This window comes from Scomber japonicus, chromosome 14 (genome assembly GCF_027409825.1).
Source record: "Scomber japonicus isolate fScoJap1 chromosome 14, fScoJap1.pri, whole genome shotgun sequence".
Taxonomy (NCBI): domain Eukaryota; kingdom Metazoa; phylum Chordata; class Actinopteri; order Scombriformes; family Scombridae; genus Scomber; species Scomber japonicus.
The window spans coordinates 12,273,377-12,294,104 of NC_070591.1; the positions used below are offsets into that span (position 1 = coordinate 12,273,377).

At 37.9% G+C, this 20,728-nt stretch overlaps 1 protein-coding gene across 1 annotated transcript in view; it reads right to left on the reverse strand.

Moving 5' to 3' along the window:
• The window catches only part of LOC128372722 (AT-rich interactive domain-containing protein 5B-like), a 75,137-nt gene that overhangs the window by 25,389 nt on the left and 29,020 nt on the right, over positions 1–20,728 (reverse strand). The window contains exon 4 of the mRNA XM_053332860.1: positions 16,582–16,812. Within this exon, the coding sequence (XP_053188835.1) occupies positions 16,582–16,812 (231 nt within the window). The remainder of the gene's footprint in view (positions 1–16,581; positions 16,813–20,728) is intronic.

The window sequence follows — 20,728 nt, forward strand, 5'->3', positions numbered from 1 at the left end:
ATTCACTAAAGGCCTGACACCCACTCAGCAATTATCAGCATAGCTCATTGCCAAAGGTAACATTCATGTCGCAATACATGACCTTGTCTGTACAGTACAGTATGTCCCCCAAGAGAACACAGTGGAATACAATACAGTTTTGTCATTTTAATTTAGCGTCTATATCAACAAGTTAAGTCTTGCTGACATTACATTCTAGTGACACATCAAAAAGTAAATAAGAAATTAAAAAAATATATAAATATATAAAAATATATATAAATAAATAAATAATAACATTACTAATGTTAAAAAAATACTAGATAAAATTACTGTCAATAAATGCCAATAGGTCTTTAATGCCAATATGTAGTAGACAGTTAAACTGCACAGGGACATTGATAAGTAGAGTTACATTTCAGCTCCATTTTAATCAATGTAAATTCTCCAAGAGAGATCGACTAAGTCAATTTGAATTTGAAGCCACTGTTTAATGAGTTACATAGTGAGGGGCAGAGGATTTCAAGGATTTTTAGCCAAACGTGCTGTGGAGTCATCTGTAAAACATTCAGCGAGCTCAGGCCACAAAGAGCACGGCGTCAAGACAGATATCTGCACAGGTGGAGGGAGGAATCCTCCCCTGGGATGGGTTTGTAAATGAAACTGTACCTGTGAGCACGCCCATGCAAAGACAAAGAAGGTCACTCAAGTCTGGCATACAGGGTTACAGCAGTGCACTGGAAATTTACAGCAAGTCATAAAACATAACGCACCATGACAGACTCTATTTAAATGCACCGGGCAGATGCATTTACATGCATGTTAAAAAAATCACCATAATGAAGCAGTAATGCTGCAGTTATTAGATGGAGATCAGAGGCAGAGTTTTTTCTAACTAATTAAACAGAAAAGACAGACTAGAATATGATTCAACAGATTCAGAAAATGATTCATAAGTAACAATAATAGCACCTATCAGGATGCAAAAACATGAGCAAAAATAAATAAAACTGAACAAACAATGCATAAAACATGACAAATCACGATACAAACCACCCTCTGATTCAACTCCTGAGACACAGACTTTAATCTGTAGAGCAGCGGAGCATTAAATGTGTGATCAGTGAAGTGATATTACACTTTGGTGGAACATTTTAACTCCACTGGAGGCGCAGGGATGTGACAAGGGAGGCTCCAAAGCAGCAAGGCAACTGTACCAGAGAGAATATAAAAAAGGCAGTGATGACTGATTCCTCAGCCAGCAGTGACAGGCGACGGCGCGTCTTCACTATACATCAAAGATCTCAGGGGTTGGAGAGATTTCAAGAATTTCTGCTCAAGGACGGCTTGTTTCTGACCACAGTTTCAGTGTTTCTCTTCTGTTTGGAAACATGGTTGACTCAATGTTTCTTGCTCATTTCAAAACAAATAGATAGAATGATGTAGAGTTTAGAGTTTAATACAGAATGTTGGTTATTGCACATCAGGCTCTATATGATGAAACCCCTGAGTACATTTCTCTATTGATGTGTTCATATATGAACATAAAGTCTCTCAGATTGGCTAACCAGCATCTTAACTTACTTAATTACTGGTATGAAATGAGTTACTGTTAAAAAACACCCACATTATCATCTACACTGGCATTAATAACGTTCACTCTTAGCAATGTTAAAGAGAAATTCTAGTATTTGATGTTCTTGCGTGGTTTTATTCTCATAATCGTAGCTGAACCTCTGTTGTAGAGATTTAGGACATGCAACAAAAAGTATACTGGTTCAGCAGCCCCTTGTAAAGATTTAATAACCTTCAATCGTTCATAAATTTTACACAAATCATCGTTTTTTCCCCATAAGTAGATCCCTATACAGTTAGGAAAATAGCTAATCCCTCATTTCTGTTTCAGTCTGACTCAGATACAAGCTTCCCTTGATATATGTTGTTTTGCTAGTTTCCCAAATCTCTATAATGGACCCGGTGAGTGCAATGTTACCATAACCCATTACTTAAAATGGATTAGCTTGAAAAACAACAGAATTTTCCTTTAACTGTCATGAGCAGCATTTCTCAGTGGACTTTTTTTCCTCCTGGTTTTCACCTGCCAGGCCACATAAAGACTGTCATAACCATTATTTATACTTTTGCTTTATATGTTTATATTCTACAGAGCACATTTGTAGTTATTTTATTATGTATAGAAGGCACAAGGTCCAATGTCATTATTCTTTGCTCTATGTTAATATAAGTCTATGGAAATGAGCATTGTATCCATTCATTGGTCCGATTGAATATCCGCTGATTTCTCTGTGCCCTCCTCACTACAACCTTGATTTTACATATGTAAAGCAGTGAGTATTAAGTGCTCTCTACTTTTCATCATTTTGTTGCTGACTGTAGCCACCGTTGCATTTCACATATGAATATCTGGCATTTTTTTGATGTTCTCATAATTCTCACTTTGTCACATCTGACAGCAGAGTTATTCCTCTGTTCCCGTGCTCGAGGCATGTTCCTTCGCAGAGTCATTTGAGATACACTGACAGCACAAAAAAATTTAATGAACAGTAATACTTCAAGCATCTCTATCACCGCAATCATCAAAAATTACACAATGTGCCCACAGAGTGAGACAGAGTGAGAAAGAGGGAGTGGGTGGACGGAGTACACTGTATTTTTATTAATCATCAAAACCTCCGTAGGTTGATAGATGATACAAGTGTTAATTAATTTCTCATAATCATACAGAAGGAGATCATCATTGATGAACTGCAAAACATTTCACAGCAGAGTGTGAGCATGCTGTGTTTCATATGAGGTCAACCTCAGGGGGATTTAGTATCAGTAATATTAAAATATTTTTGTCACTGGTGTTGTTTTCTTGCTTGTTTCCACCCGTTAATGCAACCGCAACATAAGATGATATTTTCATACTGCCGTGGCTGTGAGCTATTCTGAATTTAATGAGGAATGCATTTGGCTCCTTCTAAAGCATGACAATGGATACTGGTTACCTGTTATTACACAAATGGGTCCAGGTTTTGCAAGGTCTTCAACAACAACAACCCACTTTCCAATATAACAGAGGAAGAGAAAGAAGGTGGAAAGAAGAGAGTGTGGTAACAGAGAAAGAAAAAGAGAGAGAGACAGACGGAGAGAGAAAATAACAGTAAACAGAATGCCACTGAGCAGCGAAGGCGACAATTTAAATTTTTCACCTGTGCTCAGAGACAGTGAACAGTTGTGTTTGTAGGAGCACCTGTATCAGGAGCTCAGGTCCTGACTACTGACACACTGAAAATCACTGTAGTACAAGGCTATTACAGCCCTGCGCCCGAGTAAAAGGCAGGGATTAGTCTGGCTTGTTACTAAGAGCTCTAACAACAGTCCCCTGAGGTGCAGCCGACTCATCTACAGGTCTTCAGCATCTTCTTGTAAACAGGGCGAACTCTCTAACCACAAAACCTTGGCTCATCGCTTCAGCGTCTCTTTCAAAGAGTCATTTCTTCCGAATTACAAAAAGCCATAAAACTGTTTCACACTTCTCACACATATCGGTATATATTGGAGTGTCATGATCTAATTTAAGTTTTGAGATATCTATCAGCGATTTAATGCCTCTACCACAAAATGGAGGTGAACATTATTTGGAAACCTGTCCTCCCAAGAAAAACAACACATTAAGTTGTAAATTCAGACAGCCAAAATGACCAACTGTATAGTTACGCTTGAGAGACAGACACTATCTAGCAGCTGTAGTAATTATGACCCAGAGACGTGACGCAATTTAGATGATGTCTATATAAGGTGGCAAATTTCCCTATTCAGATGTGAAGAGTTTCCTAATTTGCAAAAAGGGGACTTAGTTTCCAACTGTGAGTCATGCCAGTTATTTAAAAAAAGGTAACTGCTATTGATGCGGTGTTTACTGTTGCCATGGTGATGAAAGTGATCATTTTAACCCAAACAATGATCTTTCCTTAATCCTAACCAAGTTGTTCTTTGTGCCTAAACCTAACCAGAGCTTAACTACAGAGTTGTCACACCACAACACATTATTAGCCATATTACCAAACACTCCCGTGGGTTGTTCTGGAGGGTATGTGGTCATTTAATCTGGAGGACTTGGTGGAATTTTGTGTCATTCACAGCCTGAGTTAATTGATTTTGATCGGCCACATGGGAGCAAACACAACAATGACATATCATCTCATAAAGCTGTTACGATGAGCACGTTACAAAACAACAAATTCCCTATTTACACATTCAGCAGACAGAGAATAACATTATGTTTCATTTGGAGTCATGGTTGTAGTTACACAACCAATGTGTTATATATCCAATATTTCCTCTCCTTTGAACTCTGTTTTGGTCTCCAGAATATCTTTAGTAGATAAATGCTCCACTATGTTTAGTGGCTAACCGCTTTTTTGCCGAAAAACAACAGTGATGAGGGGAGTTAGAGTAAACAAAAAGAATAAAACTAGAATAACGAGCTAAAAAGATGCCAAAATGCTGTCATTGTTGATATGAAAATATTGACTGGTGCGGCTTTAAACAGATAAACATGTGATCAGAAGTTATCATTGGAACTACTCTCTATAAGATAACATCCCTAAGAAACGTGTTCTGTGGGTTCAGAGTAACAAGGAGTCATTTTTCATTGATGTGTACACTACAATCTAAATTGACCTCAAATGTATTGGGGGGATAAAACCTCAGAGGAGGATATTTAGACAAACTGAACAAATTAAACTAATATCTGCCTGACTGTATAGATACCACTAGGGATAAGTGAGAAAACATGTTTTGGTTGGACCTATCTTTTAATCAAACTCACTCTCTGTAATGGACCCCCATGGATGTGTTCAGTCTGAATGTGTAAGTACACTGACACTGCAAAGACAGGAAGCCGTGTGAGATTTTCTGGTCTGGAGAGATTCTCACCAGATCTCCTCTCTGTGTTGCAACAGCACTGACATCCCGTTCCACTCTATTTCCCAAACCCATCATTTCCTATACAAATACTGCATTATATCGGCTACAGTCTGTTTTTATTTTCCTCAAAGACGATTCCCCTTAGCCGGCTGACTGACAGCTGTGTGTGCATGCATCATTATCTCCTTCACAGAGCCTGTCTGTTGCCGTAGCCTGTGGCAGACCTCAATCAAACAGTATTAGAAATGACTTCAGTTTCCACGAAGCGCCACGCTTTTGCCTGCTGCAGGTGCATCACACATTGTATGAACCAGCGGGATATAGGTGGACTGGTTGGCATGCCCACATGGAACAACAGACATGTAAAAACAGGTACATGGGACTAATAGGTTCATTTGATTTGGCTTGCGGAAGTTAAGACATAATGAGTGAGAGAGTGTTGCTGATAATATCCTGTTCCTGGAAGCGGAGGTTATTGAGGTCTGTAAACTGCTTGAGAAATAAAAAATGTAACAACGTCAATGCAAATATTCACTAAAGCAACATGCACATTCTGAAAAACAGCTTAAACGTGCATGTTTTCATAATTGAGAGAAAATGCCATTTTAAACTATCCAAATTCTGTTATGTTCGCAGGTGAAAATTTAGTAAAACCTAAAGAGGAATACTAATTCACTTCTTTAATCTTTAATTTGAGTCTGGATGAGGTTTAAAATGCTGCTCAGGTCTGCAGTTTCAGCATACAGTCAGGTAATAAGATCCACAATAGAAGGTCTATGCAAATGCCTTGGTAGATAGTGTGCAGTAGATAAATCATGTTTATAGATTGATGTCCTCCTCTATGGCCTCTGTGAATATAACAAGATTGCTTCCAATTGCATCTAAATATGAGCTTTATGCATGCAAACACACTATAATAAAATACTGCGCGCAAGGATATGGAATAAAGAGTCTTGCTCGCCATTTTAAACTACAGCCCATCATGCTGGCTATTATCTGGTGTTTATATTCTAATATGTGACTATACTGTAAAAATGCTGCTTCTTTGTGTTAATCCTGACAATTTGTCAAATTTAAATCCAGCAGCATTGTGAGGAACACATCAATTCAAAGTGAAATCAATTCTATCCCCCCTCCTTCCTCCGCCTCTTTTTGACTTTCTCTCACTCTCCTGCTTCTCCTATCTATTTCTCTTTCCTTTCTGTAATAACTATGTGAGCAGCAGCAAATGTAATTATAAAGGGGTGGGGTTGGGGGGGGGCGTCTGTGTGCGTGTGTGAGTATGATTGCTATGCATGCACAACAAAATGCAACATTAAAAAGCTATTATCAGAAAAGGGAACATTTTGGCAGATATATGGCGGAGGGCAGCTCCCGCCATATGTTTGTAGAGACGGGGACAACAAGTCAGGTAGTAATTATCAATCATCATCAGGAGAACCTGTCAAAAACGCTAGGCCGGGCACGTTCTGACTGGCGTTGCCATGGAGACAAGCCTACATCCCAGCAAGTGTGTGTTTACCAGGACATTAAAAATACTCGCACTTATGAAATCGTGTAAATCGCTCTATTAGCATCTTCGAGCCATGAGTTCTGTTAAAATGTGTCTCTGTGTGTGTGTGTGTGTGTGTGTGTGTGTACATATGTATGTGTGTGTGTGTGTGTGTGTATGTGTGTATTTAAGGGATTTTCTGCCAAGCCATACTACGGAAAGAGATTTTTTAGGGATTGAACAGAGGATAATTTCGGTTGAGGTTACGGTTTTGGTTTTACACTGATTTCCTTGCCTTCAGGATCAGGCATGTTACGGGTTACAATTAGCAGATGGATATGTAAGTGGAACAGTCTCACCATAGCAATATTAAGACAAATGTGTGTATGTGTGTGCACATACATAATGCATTTGCCAGTAATGAGCTCATTTCTGTGACCATACTGTTGCTGTATACAGACTCTCTATTCAGACTGTCATTGTTAATATTCCTCAGCTGGAGAAAGAGGACATTCTCCAAAACCATCATGACTTTGTCAGTTTCAATTTTACATATTCCTTTTCCTTTTTTGCATAGCCTACCTCGCTTTTCTTTTTACATACACCAGATGCCTTCATATCAAATTTCACTCTTTGCCATACAAGCTATTCAAAGTAGCAGCATTTCCTGAACACTGTACAATAAGTGTGACTTTTCACAGAATCACACGAGGAATATTTTTGGAGCCTTTCCAAATGTTTCTAACAACAATGGCGCTTTCAGATGACAATCAATTTCCATGTGACCTCAATCCATTACCCTTCCAGGAATCAGGATTATTTTCACTTTAAAAACAAGCTCTGAAAATTAAATACGTAAGCAAGTAAACATGAAAGCAATTTAGAGGAAACTGGTGTTAAGATCAGTATGAATTTTCCTGCTTTATTATGGCAGTCATTTGGAGAAAAAAAATAGAAAAAAAGGGTAGTGTTCTTAATTCATTATTTGTGTGCCGTTGTGCATGTTCACCCTGGGGAGAGGCAACATTACTCTTTCATCAGATCAAATGAAGCGAAGCCGTGCCGTTCCAGGAAGAGCCAATTAAACTGTTCAAAGAAGTTTATTATTGCGACGGATTATGAAATCATTCTCATCGGATTCATTGGGGTGTGTGTGTTTCGACAGGGGTGTGAATGTGTGTACTTTACCACTGCGCAAACTCATAAAGGCTGTCGACTCAAGCTTTCCATTTGCAAAGTAAGTAGGAAATTATGGTACGTGCTCACAGTGTTACATGTTTTACAAGAGAACTTTTACAAACTTAATTTATTGTCAAAATAAGCTGTAATTATGTTGAGAAAATAATTGCTTGCAAATATTTTTTTTTCTTTCTTTCTTTCTTTCATTCCTCCCTCCTCTTCTCTTTCTTTCATTTTGTCCATGTCTTGTGATCGCCTCATGATGGTAGCGTCGCCTGTTAAGTACTTATTAACACACATCACATTCGAGACATGGCTGGGTTTAATCTTAACCCAGATCCACTGACTGACACACACACTAAGGAATGCAATGACCTCTGATCCAGGAGAACTTAATAATATCACCCAGTATTTCAGTATGTAGCTACACACACACACACACACACACACACACACACACACACACACACACACACACACAAAACCACAAGCACAGTGTAATTATACAAGAAAAAAAAACACTCTTTGGTGTTGGCTCAAGTCCAACAAGGCACAATATCTCTCTGTGTGCATTTCATCTGCAATAACTCGCAGTGCTGCTTTGCTGTCAAGACAAAAATAAAACAAATACATGACAACACAATACAGGCTCTAAATATCTGACAAGTGAACATGTCACATAAGCTTTCGCCTGTGCCCAAGTGTTGGCAAGTAGCTCTTAATGGTTATTGTTCCAAGAAAGGAAATAAAAAAATAAATCCCATTTCACAAAGAAATGCTGGGAGCACGCGGAGGGACTGTCCCAAATACACACCCTGTTGTTCTGAGAGTGCCAAATGTAAAACAGTCAAAGTTACATAATGTGGAGGATTTGCTAAAACGGGATAACCTTCAAACGCTTCCACATCATTGATACTGACAGACTGCAGCAACAACTCAGTAGGACTGGGGCTTTAAAAAAATACAGTATTTCAATTTGGCTTTTTGAGAGAGAGAGAGAGAGCGAGAGAGAGAGAGGGCGAGATGAAAGGGAGCAGTGGATAAGCTTCAAGGCTTATCCTATTCATTACTGGAGGGAAAAAAAAAATCTCAGCATCGACCTATAAATAAATGAATGCCAGGATAAACACGAAGCCTATACATCAATAAAACATATGTATTCTAATAGATCACGCTCTAGTTACACTTGATGGGATTGAGTTGGCCAATGAGCCCAATCATAGGGACTTTAATCATTCTGAAAAGCTACACAGCATTATGCCATGGTGATTATAAATAATAATCATTCCCACAACAAAATAGGCCAATGAATACTTTTATCCTTCTATGTGTTTTTTCTTGTTTATGTGCTCATATATTATATTTTTAGGGAACGTAAGGAGGAAGGGGTTGATTTGAAATACAGTATATACAATAAATAATATCTATACACATAAACAAAAAAAAACAACAAGCTGTCTCCTGTTCTTTGTATTTTCAGTTTTCATTAACATGAAAGTAGCTGCATTTTAAAAAATGTAACACCTTTGTAAAAAAAAGTGTAAAGCAGCTGTCAGCAGTGACGCTGTTTAAGTAGGTGTTCACTTTTCCAAGAAGTCATTTCAGGGAAAGAAAACCTGGAAACATCAATCACAGTCATCACAAGCAGTATAATCCTCACTTTGCTGCTGTCATGTAGCAGCGGTGTAACAATGATTTTCTGACGTCACTTGAGTTACACAAGCCCTTTTTCAGAAACGGCAACAAGCCTTTACCTGCAGACACAGGAACGACGCTTGACAACTTAACACAGTTACCTGGCTGAAAGGCTGCATTCATGAGCTGTTTCTACACCAGCCGCACCGGCAGAGACAGACTCAAAAGCTTTGTAAACAACATCTACAGTTACACAGTTACTGATGAGTCAGACGTGTTAAATTCAGATTGCGACATGCTGGTCTGTATTTTTTATTAGGAGCATTAAGGAGATGTATCACAACTCACAGCTGGGATTTTATGAAAATATGATTCACTGTGTAGTTCTGAACAGATACAAACCTGTCTTATTACTATGGAAATATAATCTTTTTATATTCATTTCCAACAGTGGTTTGTCCACATTTGACGAGTGTACTAATGGATTAATCATCTAGGCCATTATGAATGAGGTCAAGCTGCCATGGTCAGTTGAAGTGTAAAGTAATTCATGGCATGCTCTGCAGTTTATCTAAGTTTAAAATCATATAGCTGCTTTCAGGAGAAAAAAAAACTACTTTACCTTTTGTTTTATCGCTTTAGCTCAGAGCTTGATAGTAATCTCTCAAATTATTTGTAACAGTCACACAAAGGGGATGATGGCTTACTTTTAAGGGGGTTACAGGATATATTGACTATCCAATAACTACCATACTATACATTATTTTTGTGACAGTAAAGATATTTCAGTGCGCTTTGAAAATCAACATGCGGGTATTTGAAATGTACTTGATGAATGATCCTTCACAGTGCACATTTCATCACCTTGATTTTTTTTCAGTGTTCACATCTTGTGGTATTGCGTTTACAAGCAGGAGCCAGTCTGAAAACTCTCTTTTGTGGTGCATTCAAGGACGTGCCGACATCCAGTTTGTGAAAGTCAACAGCCAAAGCAAAACAAAACACCGCACTCATGAGCTACTATTGTGTTGACAGGAAATCATAAGAAGGAGAAACCACACATCAAAAAAGATTAACGTGAATTTTGTTCTTATTTTCTCTTAAAATGGTTCCTGTTTGGCAGGTAAATCTAGCACGTCAGAGCTTCAGTGAACGCACCAACATTTCAAAACAGCCACAGCTCACAGCTGCAATAACATGTGATGATGATGATGTGTGTCATAAAAAAAGATGACTAAATGTTTTACTGTGATGGATCGCCTCTATAAAGAAAGTTTAATGTTGCAAATAGATGTTCATACAGCAAGTAAAAAATAATATGCCTGAAAAAGGAGGAAATCTAAACATCTAAAACCTCTTGGTATGCTTTGTAAAATATTATGGAAAGTATGTGTGATTCACATGCAGAAATCTCCTGAATGACTCTAACTGAAGTAAGACTATACTTAGCTGCTCTTTCAACCTCTGCTAGTTAGCTAATTATCCTTGATCAGCTCTGCTCCTTTGAGAAACCTTTGCACTGTAATTAACAGGTCCAGACTTCTGAACAGATTCTTGCCCTTAGCCAGAGGCTTGTTTATCTCTGTGTGGGCCTCTGTTGTGCTAAAAATATATAAGCAGCAATGCAAACCAATATTTGTGTAGCCGGTGTGTTGCTGATGACATAATAAGGATAATCAGGAAAATTGTGCCTTATTCGGCCCAGCTGATGCTGCTGATGTCAATAGGAGAAAGGGCTTTTAGTTAAAATACAGTAGCAGCACTTTCTGCTTGTGCACACCAGGTACATTAGGGTAATAAATAAAACACTCATGTGTATTAAGCTCTTATAGCATGGGATGTTAAGATGTGTATAAGAGGACAAAGTCATGCTCATGGTGTAACAATATGTATCTTTCATTTCTTTTAAAAACAGGACATGACAGTGTACTATATAAGTAGTCTTGCAGCAGATGTTCAGCTCATTTTCATATGCAGTCCATGTCCTGATTATGAAATCTAACTATAAAGCTACAACACGTGCTCTTTTCTCCTCTAAATTCCTCCTCTATGGCCTCTGTATACCATGACATATGGACGATGAAAAATTCATGGGCCGGTGGTTAACACAAATCTGCAGAGGAGATGGGAAAACATGAGCTTAGCAAGCAATTTGCCTATTACATTAACATACGGCGCTGTCATGGGACGATATTGGTGTATGCATATTTCATCTAATCTGATTTCATGTTTAAAGAGTGAGCAAGAAAGTGGTTCAAGTTGTGGAAACAATGACATCATACTATATGTTCATATGGTGACCCAACCTAATCAAGCCAGCAGGACTGATTTTATCTCTAAGTACAGGTTAGTACAATTGCAGAACGTTTCCTGCTCTTTTGTGTTTTCTTCTCCTCTCCTTCACTGGCATATTACAGTATCAGTTTCAGTAAGAAGATCAGTAACAGGAAATCTTTTTTCTTTTGATGCCAAACACAGATGCAACAAACCTAGGCATGCAGAAGCAACCACATACATGCAGCACAACTAACCCAGTTATACAAAACTAGCACACATACATACACACACACACACACACACACACACACACACACACACACACACACACACACACACACACACACCAGAATTAAAGCTTTATACTTAAATATTGTACTTTTTACTGCACTACATTTATTTCACAGCTGTAGTTACTCATTACTTAACTCAAGTTAACTGATCCATATACACGTACAGAGTGGAGATGATATTTAGTTTCTCAGTAGTGTTACTACGTTGATCAGTTAAGCAGTGCAAATAGATTTGTAATCATTTAGATCAGTTCTGTTTTCACTTTGATCAACAGAAAGACTCTTTGATGTAAGTGTCAAAAACCACATTAAATCCCCTTTGATTCAATGTTTTAAGCAGTTACACATTTTTAAAAATCAAAGGGTGCTTAAAAAGTTTCACAAGCGCTGAATATCTGTATTAAATACAGACTAACAAAAACATTGACTGGTGCCATTTTGAATAATAAGTATTTCTGCAGTTTTTCCTCAATCGTTTAAACACTAAAACTGAGCCTATTGACAAAACATCCAAAACTGTCACACCATCTACCAAATGACAGACCCAACACTATAAACATTATTCTCCTGTTTTCACTCATATGCTCATTTAGAAAACAATGGAATTCAATATGATTAATTCAAGTCATCACAGCAGGAACTCAATTAACACCCAATTCCTGTAGTGGAAACACTAAGAGTCAAAATTGTTCACACATCAATCAGAAAATCAGTAAAACGTGATTCTACTGGAATCTATGTCCTTTATCAGTCGCATACTTTCACAGTACATTTATTTTTTCACCCTAGTTTCAGTTTATTTTACTACTAGGACATTGTGGAATAAACATGTCCTGTAGATTTGAAAATGTATACATGCCATGTGTCGTTACATATTGTGTTCATCACGTAAAGAAAAGAGGTTGTTTTGGGGGAAAACCATAACCACAATTATTCATTGCAGTATCAGGTTTTGAGTTGATCTCACCAATGTATACTGGTTATTTTGTAGCCTTTAGGTGGCTTTTGTGTGACATTTGAAGACAAAGTTTGGTTTAGATCTAAGATTAAATGGTTTGTTTTTGTATGTGTTAGAGTTTTGTGGAAATGGGGCACAATTTCAAGAAATGTGTCTTAGCAATCGGGAAACAGCTAATACTTCTGTAATTCCACTAAAGTAAGCCTTTGACGGCAAGTAAAGTATCTAAGAACTACTTCCACCAAATTATATTGAAGCAATAAATAGGTTTTATACTTCTTCCACCGTGGAGGATTATAAAAAAGGACTCCAACAGATTCTATTGGAAATGTTTCTTTTTAATAAAAAGCAAACCAGCACGTATATAGATATTTCAAACAAAACACACTGAGTTCAACATGAAATATATATTTTATGTGCCAAAGAAAAAAAGCAGGGAATATAGGACAAATGAGAATGGGGAGGGCATCTCTCTTCAACTGCTTTGCCTCAAACATGATTGCCTCACTAACTTTTCAAAAATACTGTTGATTTAAGCAATGTGCACACAAGGAGTGTTAGGTTTCTCAAGGGCTGGAGGAAGGGAAGGGGGGAAAGGAAGGTCAGCAGTTTGGGAGCATAACTTCAGAATCAGAGAAAATGGGAAAAATGCTGGTCATAATATTTTCCTTAACAGATGCCCTAAATGAGAAGCTGTCAAGACGCACTGAAGCTCTGCGATGTATATCTTGTTAAAATATATCATATACAGCACCTCTAGGTCGAGCTTACAAATGTTTATGCTATTGCTTTGTAGTGTGCACAGTATTCCTGCCAAATGAATGTGACTAATACTCAACAGCCTCATGACAGCTAATAGCAAAACCTTGAACCTTATCATCTGTCATTCAGCACAGCAAAGGCCTGGCCCACTCAAACTATTTCTGGCTATTTCTCACAGCAGAGGAGTCTCAGAAATGCCAATATTATTATAATACGGTGCAGTATGTAAGACCTTCTTTATTCCTAGCTTTATAAGATAGAGCTTGTTTTTCATTCAGCACATCAGTGTGCACACAATAACTGAAGAACAACTAGCGTTTTCCTTCTCTGTGATTGTGCGGCGGTAATATTACATTCCTCCTGGCGAGAATTGAATTGGGGACACAAAGTAGCATGGGTATAATCAATCCACGCTGGCAGAGAATGCTCGATAATTATAAACAAAAACTGTGTCATTCCCCGTGAGGAAAGCAGCTGCAGGGGTGACAGGCAATGCTGAACATGAATATGGATCACAGGACTAAAGATCTGGTAACTGACGCAACCACAGCACTGCACAAGCTCGTTCAAAAGCAGGGACGTTGGTGGTGACGTGGACCAAAGAAAAAAAAAAAAGGAATATAGATCGAGTTGGATAAAGCACAGTCTGTGATAAGTGTCATAGTCGTAAAAGGAACTAGCTTACATTGCATTGAGTAAAGTCTAATATTAAAGATATTAAAGGTTCTATATACACAGGAGCAGCCAGAGCACACTGATGTGTCACTACTCACCTCTAAACATACAGATAAATCAGACTGACAGCACACTTGACATGCTTAAGTAAAAGGAGGAGTCTGTACATATTATGCTGAATATACACCTACTGTAGTGCTGTTTTCAATTCATAACCAGGCTACCAAGAATAGACTGGATTTAACCACAAGCTTTGATCTGATGGCTATATTTCACACAATACTGTACCAACAGGCTTTCTGAAATTCTGCAATAGCATTTTATTTTCTTTTTCTTTTCTTTTTTTTTTTTTTTTTGCCTGAGGTCTCTCGTCTTCTCTACCCCCTGAGGTAGCCTGACACACTTTCATGAATTAGCCTAGACAAGACGGACGGCTGTTAGAGCTGCCACAGCAGATTTGGCTGAATCCAAAAGGTCAGAATTAGCATTGAGGAAAGCATAAGAAGAAAGTCCTAAAATTGTTCCCTAGATCATTTTTTAATTTTTTTTAAAATATTTCACAGCTGCATAGTATAACGTCTTAGGTGTCCACAGTGCTGGTATTTATCCTAATAAAGGTGGATTTAATATGGTGTTTATGACTGCTTTCTCATATGGAGCCTGTAAATGGCAGGAGAACTTTTACTCAGCAGCTGTGTATGTTTCTGAGTGCATATGTGCAAACATTCATGTGTGTGTTTCTGCTTGTAAGTAAGACGCCCTTGAGGCTGTAATTCACTTGGCAGAGTGATGGAAATTACTTAGCTCTGCTGTTTTGAAACAAATCACAAACAAGTCTCCTAGCAGCAATTCAGGCAGAAATAAAAGCCTGTTTCGAACATAGTAAACCTTCATGTGAATAACATTAGAAAATCTGGTTGCCTTAGTAAAAAAAAAAAAAAAATAGATCTCCCTTAGGCTCTGAAAATAAACGTTTAGCTTAAATGTGGCTCACAGAGGAATGGCATTATTGAGCCAAGTGAATGAGCAACAGCAGCCACAGGATGTTAGCGTTACTATTCATAACTTATTTTCCTATGCCTAAAACCGTTTTCCCTTCTGGTCTCACCTCTGTCGCTCTCTTAAAATGCAATTACCTACTGGCAAATTTACAGGAAAAGAAAAACAATGACTTTTGACCAGAGGAGCCGTTACTGTGAATGTCAAATTGATGCTCCACTGTGTTACCAAGCAGAGGAAATATAAAGAGAGATGAATCACATTATTCCTTTGTTTTAGCCCAGCTCGGGGTTAATAAAATGTGTGGATTCATGAGCAGCGGGGAAAGCACGGTGAATGGCAAACAGACATGTTCCGGCAATTCAAAATTCCTCACTTGAACCACAGAATGCTTTTCAAAGGTGTGACTGGTGACGGTGTCTGAATGGCGGTCACTTGTGTTCGTAAACAGAGAAATCCCTCCAGGGCCAAACAAAAGACTAAATGGAAAACATATTGAGAGGATAATGGAGCTTGACACTTGAGATCATGGCTACTTGTTAAGAATTTAATTCCTATTTTATCCTTAATTAAACTAAAACAGCATTTCAAGTCTGTTCTGTTTAGATGGATTTTTATTCTTTTAAGGTTAAAAAGGTCAAGAAGAAAAAGTTGTAACAGAAACAAAAGAGAGACTAATGATGTCCACACAAATCCAAAATAACAACTACATAACCAATATATAAACCACAAATATGCTAATCCTCTTTTCTATATTAGGTTTAAAAAATTATTATTTTGGGGTTTTTTTTAAGTGTTACATTATGGGTTGAGAAAATTTTGACACTTAACCGCTGGATTATGCGTAAAATACATCATCAGGTCTGGTTTTCTTCATAAATTATTGTGGTTGTCATTTTTTGGGAGTTACGTGGTTTTCCCAGCATGGTGACTATGGTAGCATGGTGGCTTTGGAGCTCATATAAAACAGTATAGCTCCCATTTCTTTTGCCCTTTGATAGTTTTCATTATGATAGGCAGGTCTTACACAAATTAAAAATATAAATGGTTTGAAGTATGCTTTTTGGATTTCATACAAGGGACACAGAGGAATACTTATTGCTTGGCCCAGAAAGTACAAATACTGTCCATTTTCCACTAAAAGCAGACTTGAACAAATGGTCAGGATAACCAAAATGACATAATTGAAAGTTTGTGATGAACCGTGCAGTGCAAATGAATGCTAAGTGCGTGCTTTCGTCCAGAGCTCAGGACATGAGGAGTTTGATGTTTGATGGGGCAATATGCAACACTCCAAAAGCCACAAACTGCCATTATATCCACTGCTGGCATTTTAGATGAGCTAATATGATAACTTATCTAAAGGCTACAATCTAATCTGCAGCTGCCACACTCACCAAACTCGTCACAGATGCTCTCGTTCTGCAGCAGGACGGGATGTTCGAAGGTGTCCCGGCAATAGAGGATCTTCGTGCTCCCTCCCAATGCAGCGATACCGCCCAGCGCCAGCACTGTGTGGTCTATGAACAGAGAGGACGGCTGCTCTCTGAGCCGCGCCAAAACCGAGCGGTAGCGGCAATACTGGGGGTAACTGAGAACCAAAACCTTCCTTCCATCCTCCTCCTGGCCTGAAAAAACACACAAAAATACAGACACACAGTTAGAAGGTCCACATAGATTATATACTTTACACATCCAAAACAGAACTTTAGTAGGGAAGTAGGGAACATTTTGTTTTTAAGAGCTCCTATAAGATTTGTAGAGAATAGCAGCACTTAGTTTTACAGGACACATTCATTCTTGTATTTCTCTTCGGGTTTTTATTACTTTTTTCTGTCTCATAGATCATTCTTTGGCTACTTTCATACTTTGGCACATCTACTGCCAATGTGCTGTGAATATGATCCTTTTCCTCCTTACTACTAGCTTTAAATTACAAGGTTGCGTGTACTATCGGAGATATTAGACATTAAGTTTGTCCAACTGTAACTTTTGATGGGTACCAGATCAATTATTTGAAGGTAAATGTATAATTAAAAAAATATATTTTCATGTAAATGTTGCTTCCTATAGTCTTTCCTATGAGCTTATATAAACATGTAGCAGAATATATCCAAACATGAACTTGATTTTTGAACAATTATGTTTTGTCCACATACTAAATATGAACCTTTCCCATCAAAATTATCTCTCTCATCAGTGTTTCAAGAAACACATCACATCATCTCGCTGTTTCACACCCTTTCACTGTTGTAATAGCACATTTCACCAAACTTAAACAACGCCCTTTCATGTTCATAGTACAAATAATTAATGCCGTTGAGCTGCATGTTTGAAATGCATGACACGCATGTCTGGTGACAAGAGGAATGTCTAGATACTCGCTGATTTGATTGACGAGGGTAATTTCTAACAAGCAAGTTTGAGGTGGGGCTTTACTTGGAGCAATTTAGACAAGATTTCTTCATGACTGCCAACCTCATTATCCATCTAAATGTATGAATCCATTCATACTTGTTGGACGAATAAAATAAATAATAATTTAAATGAGGAAAACAAATGACACTTTATTACAAACTGAGTACAGGACCTCTAGTTTGACACTGGTAATCTGGTAAAGGATTATAACACAACTCATGAGGAAGAAAACCTTCTGTTACAGTCAGACTTAACAGTCGTGTTGGGTGTGTTTGTGATGTGAGTCTGCAATAAATATCTCACTGACAGTGTGTACGTTTGACTGATACATTATCACCGGTGATGGCTAACTGGCAAAGTAATCTCTTCCGTTATTTGGAGAACCTCTGGACGGGAAGTACAGATTGTATAAACTGCAATAAAAAACCTGGATGATATGCTGATAAACAAATCAAACTGTTACTATTACGCTGATGTGTTGTAAAAAAATTACAATAAATTCGGGGTGAGTAGGTACAAAAGAAAGTATATTACTATACGACATGGTAAATGATTACCATATACCAAATAAAGTCACATAACTAGAAAAAAGATAAAGATAATGAGTCACTACAGATAAATTTAAGATATGTAATGTTAGAAATGAGATAACAGAATTTAAATATGTTTTGTTCACTGTAAAGTCATTAAAATACCAGCTGCATGTTCAGGACTTTATGTTGACTTATTTGTTTAAAATAACTCGTCTTTATATTATGATATGACTACAGATTACTGATGGTAATTAAAATGACAGTTTTTATGCAGTCCTGCTTCATTATAACAGAACGTATCTGCTGCCACCCACGTAACACAAATATAATAATCTATAACTAATTACACGCTCAATAATACATCTTTAATTTAGATATAACTGATTAAATGAGGCACTTCAGAAATAAATACTTTAATGAGCCAATTTGAAGATGTAGGAGAGACGTTTCGGGTGCTGTACAGGAGCTGCATTTCAACACATTAATGCTGTCGTCATCAAACAGAGCTACATTTTACTCACTGAACACTGGAACCAAATGACCTAAATAAATGCATTAGTATATAAAGTATGACTTGACTTGAGACAGAATCATGCACGATGACATACATTGCGTGTAATTCTCTTAATACCTGTATAATTATTTTCCTTCATGATTAATCTGTCAGTTATTTTCTTAATGAATCAATCCATAAAATCTATGAAATGGTCCATGAAATGTCAGAAATTTGTGAAAAAATTAAGTCCAAGGTGACATCTTCAAAGTCCTTTTATCCAGCCATCAGTCAGTGAACTAAAAGTATTCAGTTAGTTTAATGTCATATTAAAGTAAGAAATCCAGGAAATATTCATATTTGAGAAACACTACGATACCGCACAACCAAATTAAATTGTGCAAATCATAATATGCAGACAAATGTGTGTGCATTGTTCTTGAAAGCTTCATTCATGTCACATTTTTGTAGACTTATTGGCCCTTACAGATTGTTGTTTGACAGAGTGCTAATATTTTTCTAGCTTACAAAGCCAACTAAATGGTTCAACAGTTGATGAAGCAGAGCTGTGCAGTTTGAAACATGAATATGAATAATTCACTGTCCTGTCTGCTTTTACAAAGCCCTTGGACGTGACATTCATGGGAATTCCTACTGGTAAGTTAATATTTCAGGGATGGCTAACTAGTGAGGTTTCACCTTGTCTTTCAAAAGACAAGGCGATTCATAAGACACATTTCTTCCTCTTGGTGTCTATTTATCAAGCTGGAGGCTGATTAAGATCACTGAAATACACAGCAGAAACAGGGCAGGAAGGACACGATTCATAACATATTTACGGCAGCTGCATGCTCGACAATCAGTGTAATTAGTTCCACTGAACTCCAATATGACGACCACTTCAAAAGAAATTATTAAAACCATTCAGCCAGCACACAAACATACACACATACACACATACACAACCACACGCACACCCACACCGCCTATAAGAAAATAGGTGCCACAAAACCCACAGACGTATTAACACACATATTCTTGCATACATATCACACTGCAGACACACACATTCATCAAAGATTGTGGCAGTTGTCGTACGCAATTACAGCTCAGAGGTAGCGGAGGCTTTGTTTCCAAATGTCAGGGGTTTTATTGTAAGCGGTCACCGTCAGACCAGCTCTTTCTCCCGAGGACCCTCACAGCATTTCACTTGATTAGATTCAATTTGGAGAGAGAGCCGCAGGGCATTAATAACTGTACAAAGGCATTGTAAAGCATGCATGTCGGTATGAGTGTGCGTGTGTGTGTGTATGTGTGTGTGTGTGTGTGTGTGTAATGTACATTGAGTGTATATACAGTTCAGAAATTCCTTTTGTTCTTAAAGCACGACCTTTCCAAAAAAGGGCGTCCATATCTTTGTGTATGACTTCTAATTGGTTGGGGGGCTGTGGCTGCATCACTAGTGAGTTGGAAGACACTATGAGAACATTATGCAATTTCTTTCAGTCTCTCTCTTTTTCTGCCTTTCCCTGGATCTCGTTCTGTGTCCTCAACTGTTGGTGATATTGAGCGTTGATCAAAGAGCAAAGAGCTGCGGTGCGGCAGATTCTTTTAAGAACACGTTGTAAAGCTCCTGACCTCATAAACTACAATAGTGTCAGGGTCATAACTGCTGTACGGAGCAGCTGACGTTATAACCAGTCAGTCAGTGCAGCACTCAATAAACTGCAATAGAGTAGAATATACACTGATATAGTGCATTGGTGGGTGAGTGCTATTTTCACTGCGATATATTTGACACTTTGTATTACACTTAAAGGGGCCCTCCACTAATTTTAAACATCAACTTCATTTTATTGTCAGCCTGTGAAAACAACTGGATAATGTCTTCTGTAGCTCTGGAGGAGCTTTATCAAGGGTAAAATAGTAACCCTGGTGATGTCACAGTGATGTCATCAGGGTTTTTTCCCACAGACTTGAACAGTTAAAAATGTATAATAAGAAACTCATGTTACAAAGTCAGGGGTGTGGGGTTTGAAAGTCATGGGAATTTATGAAACAAGAGAGACCTAATGTACCACACTATATCAAGTTGCATTA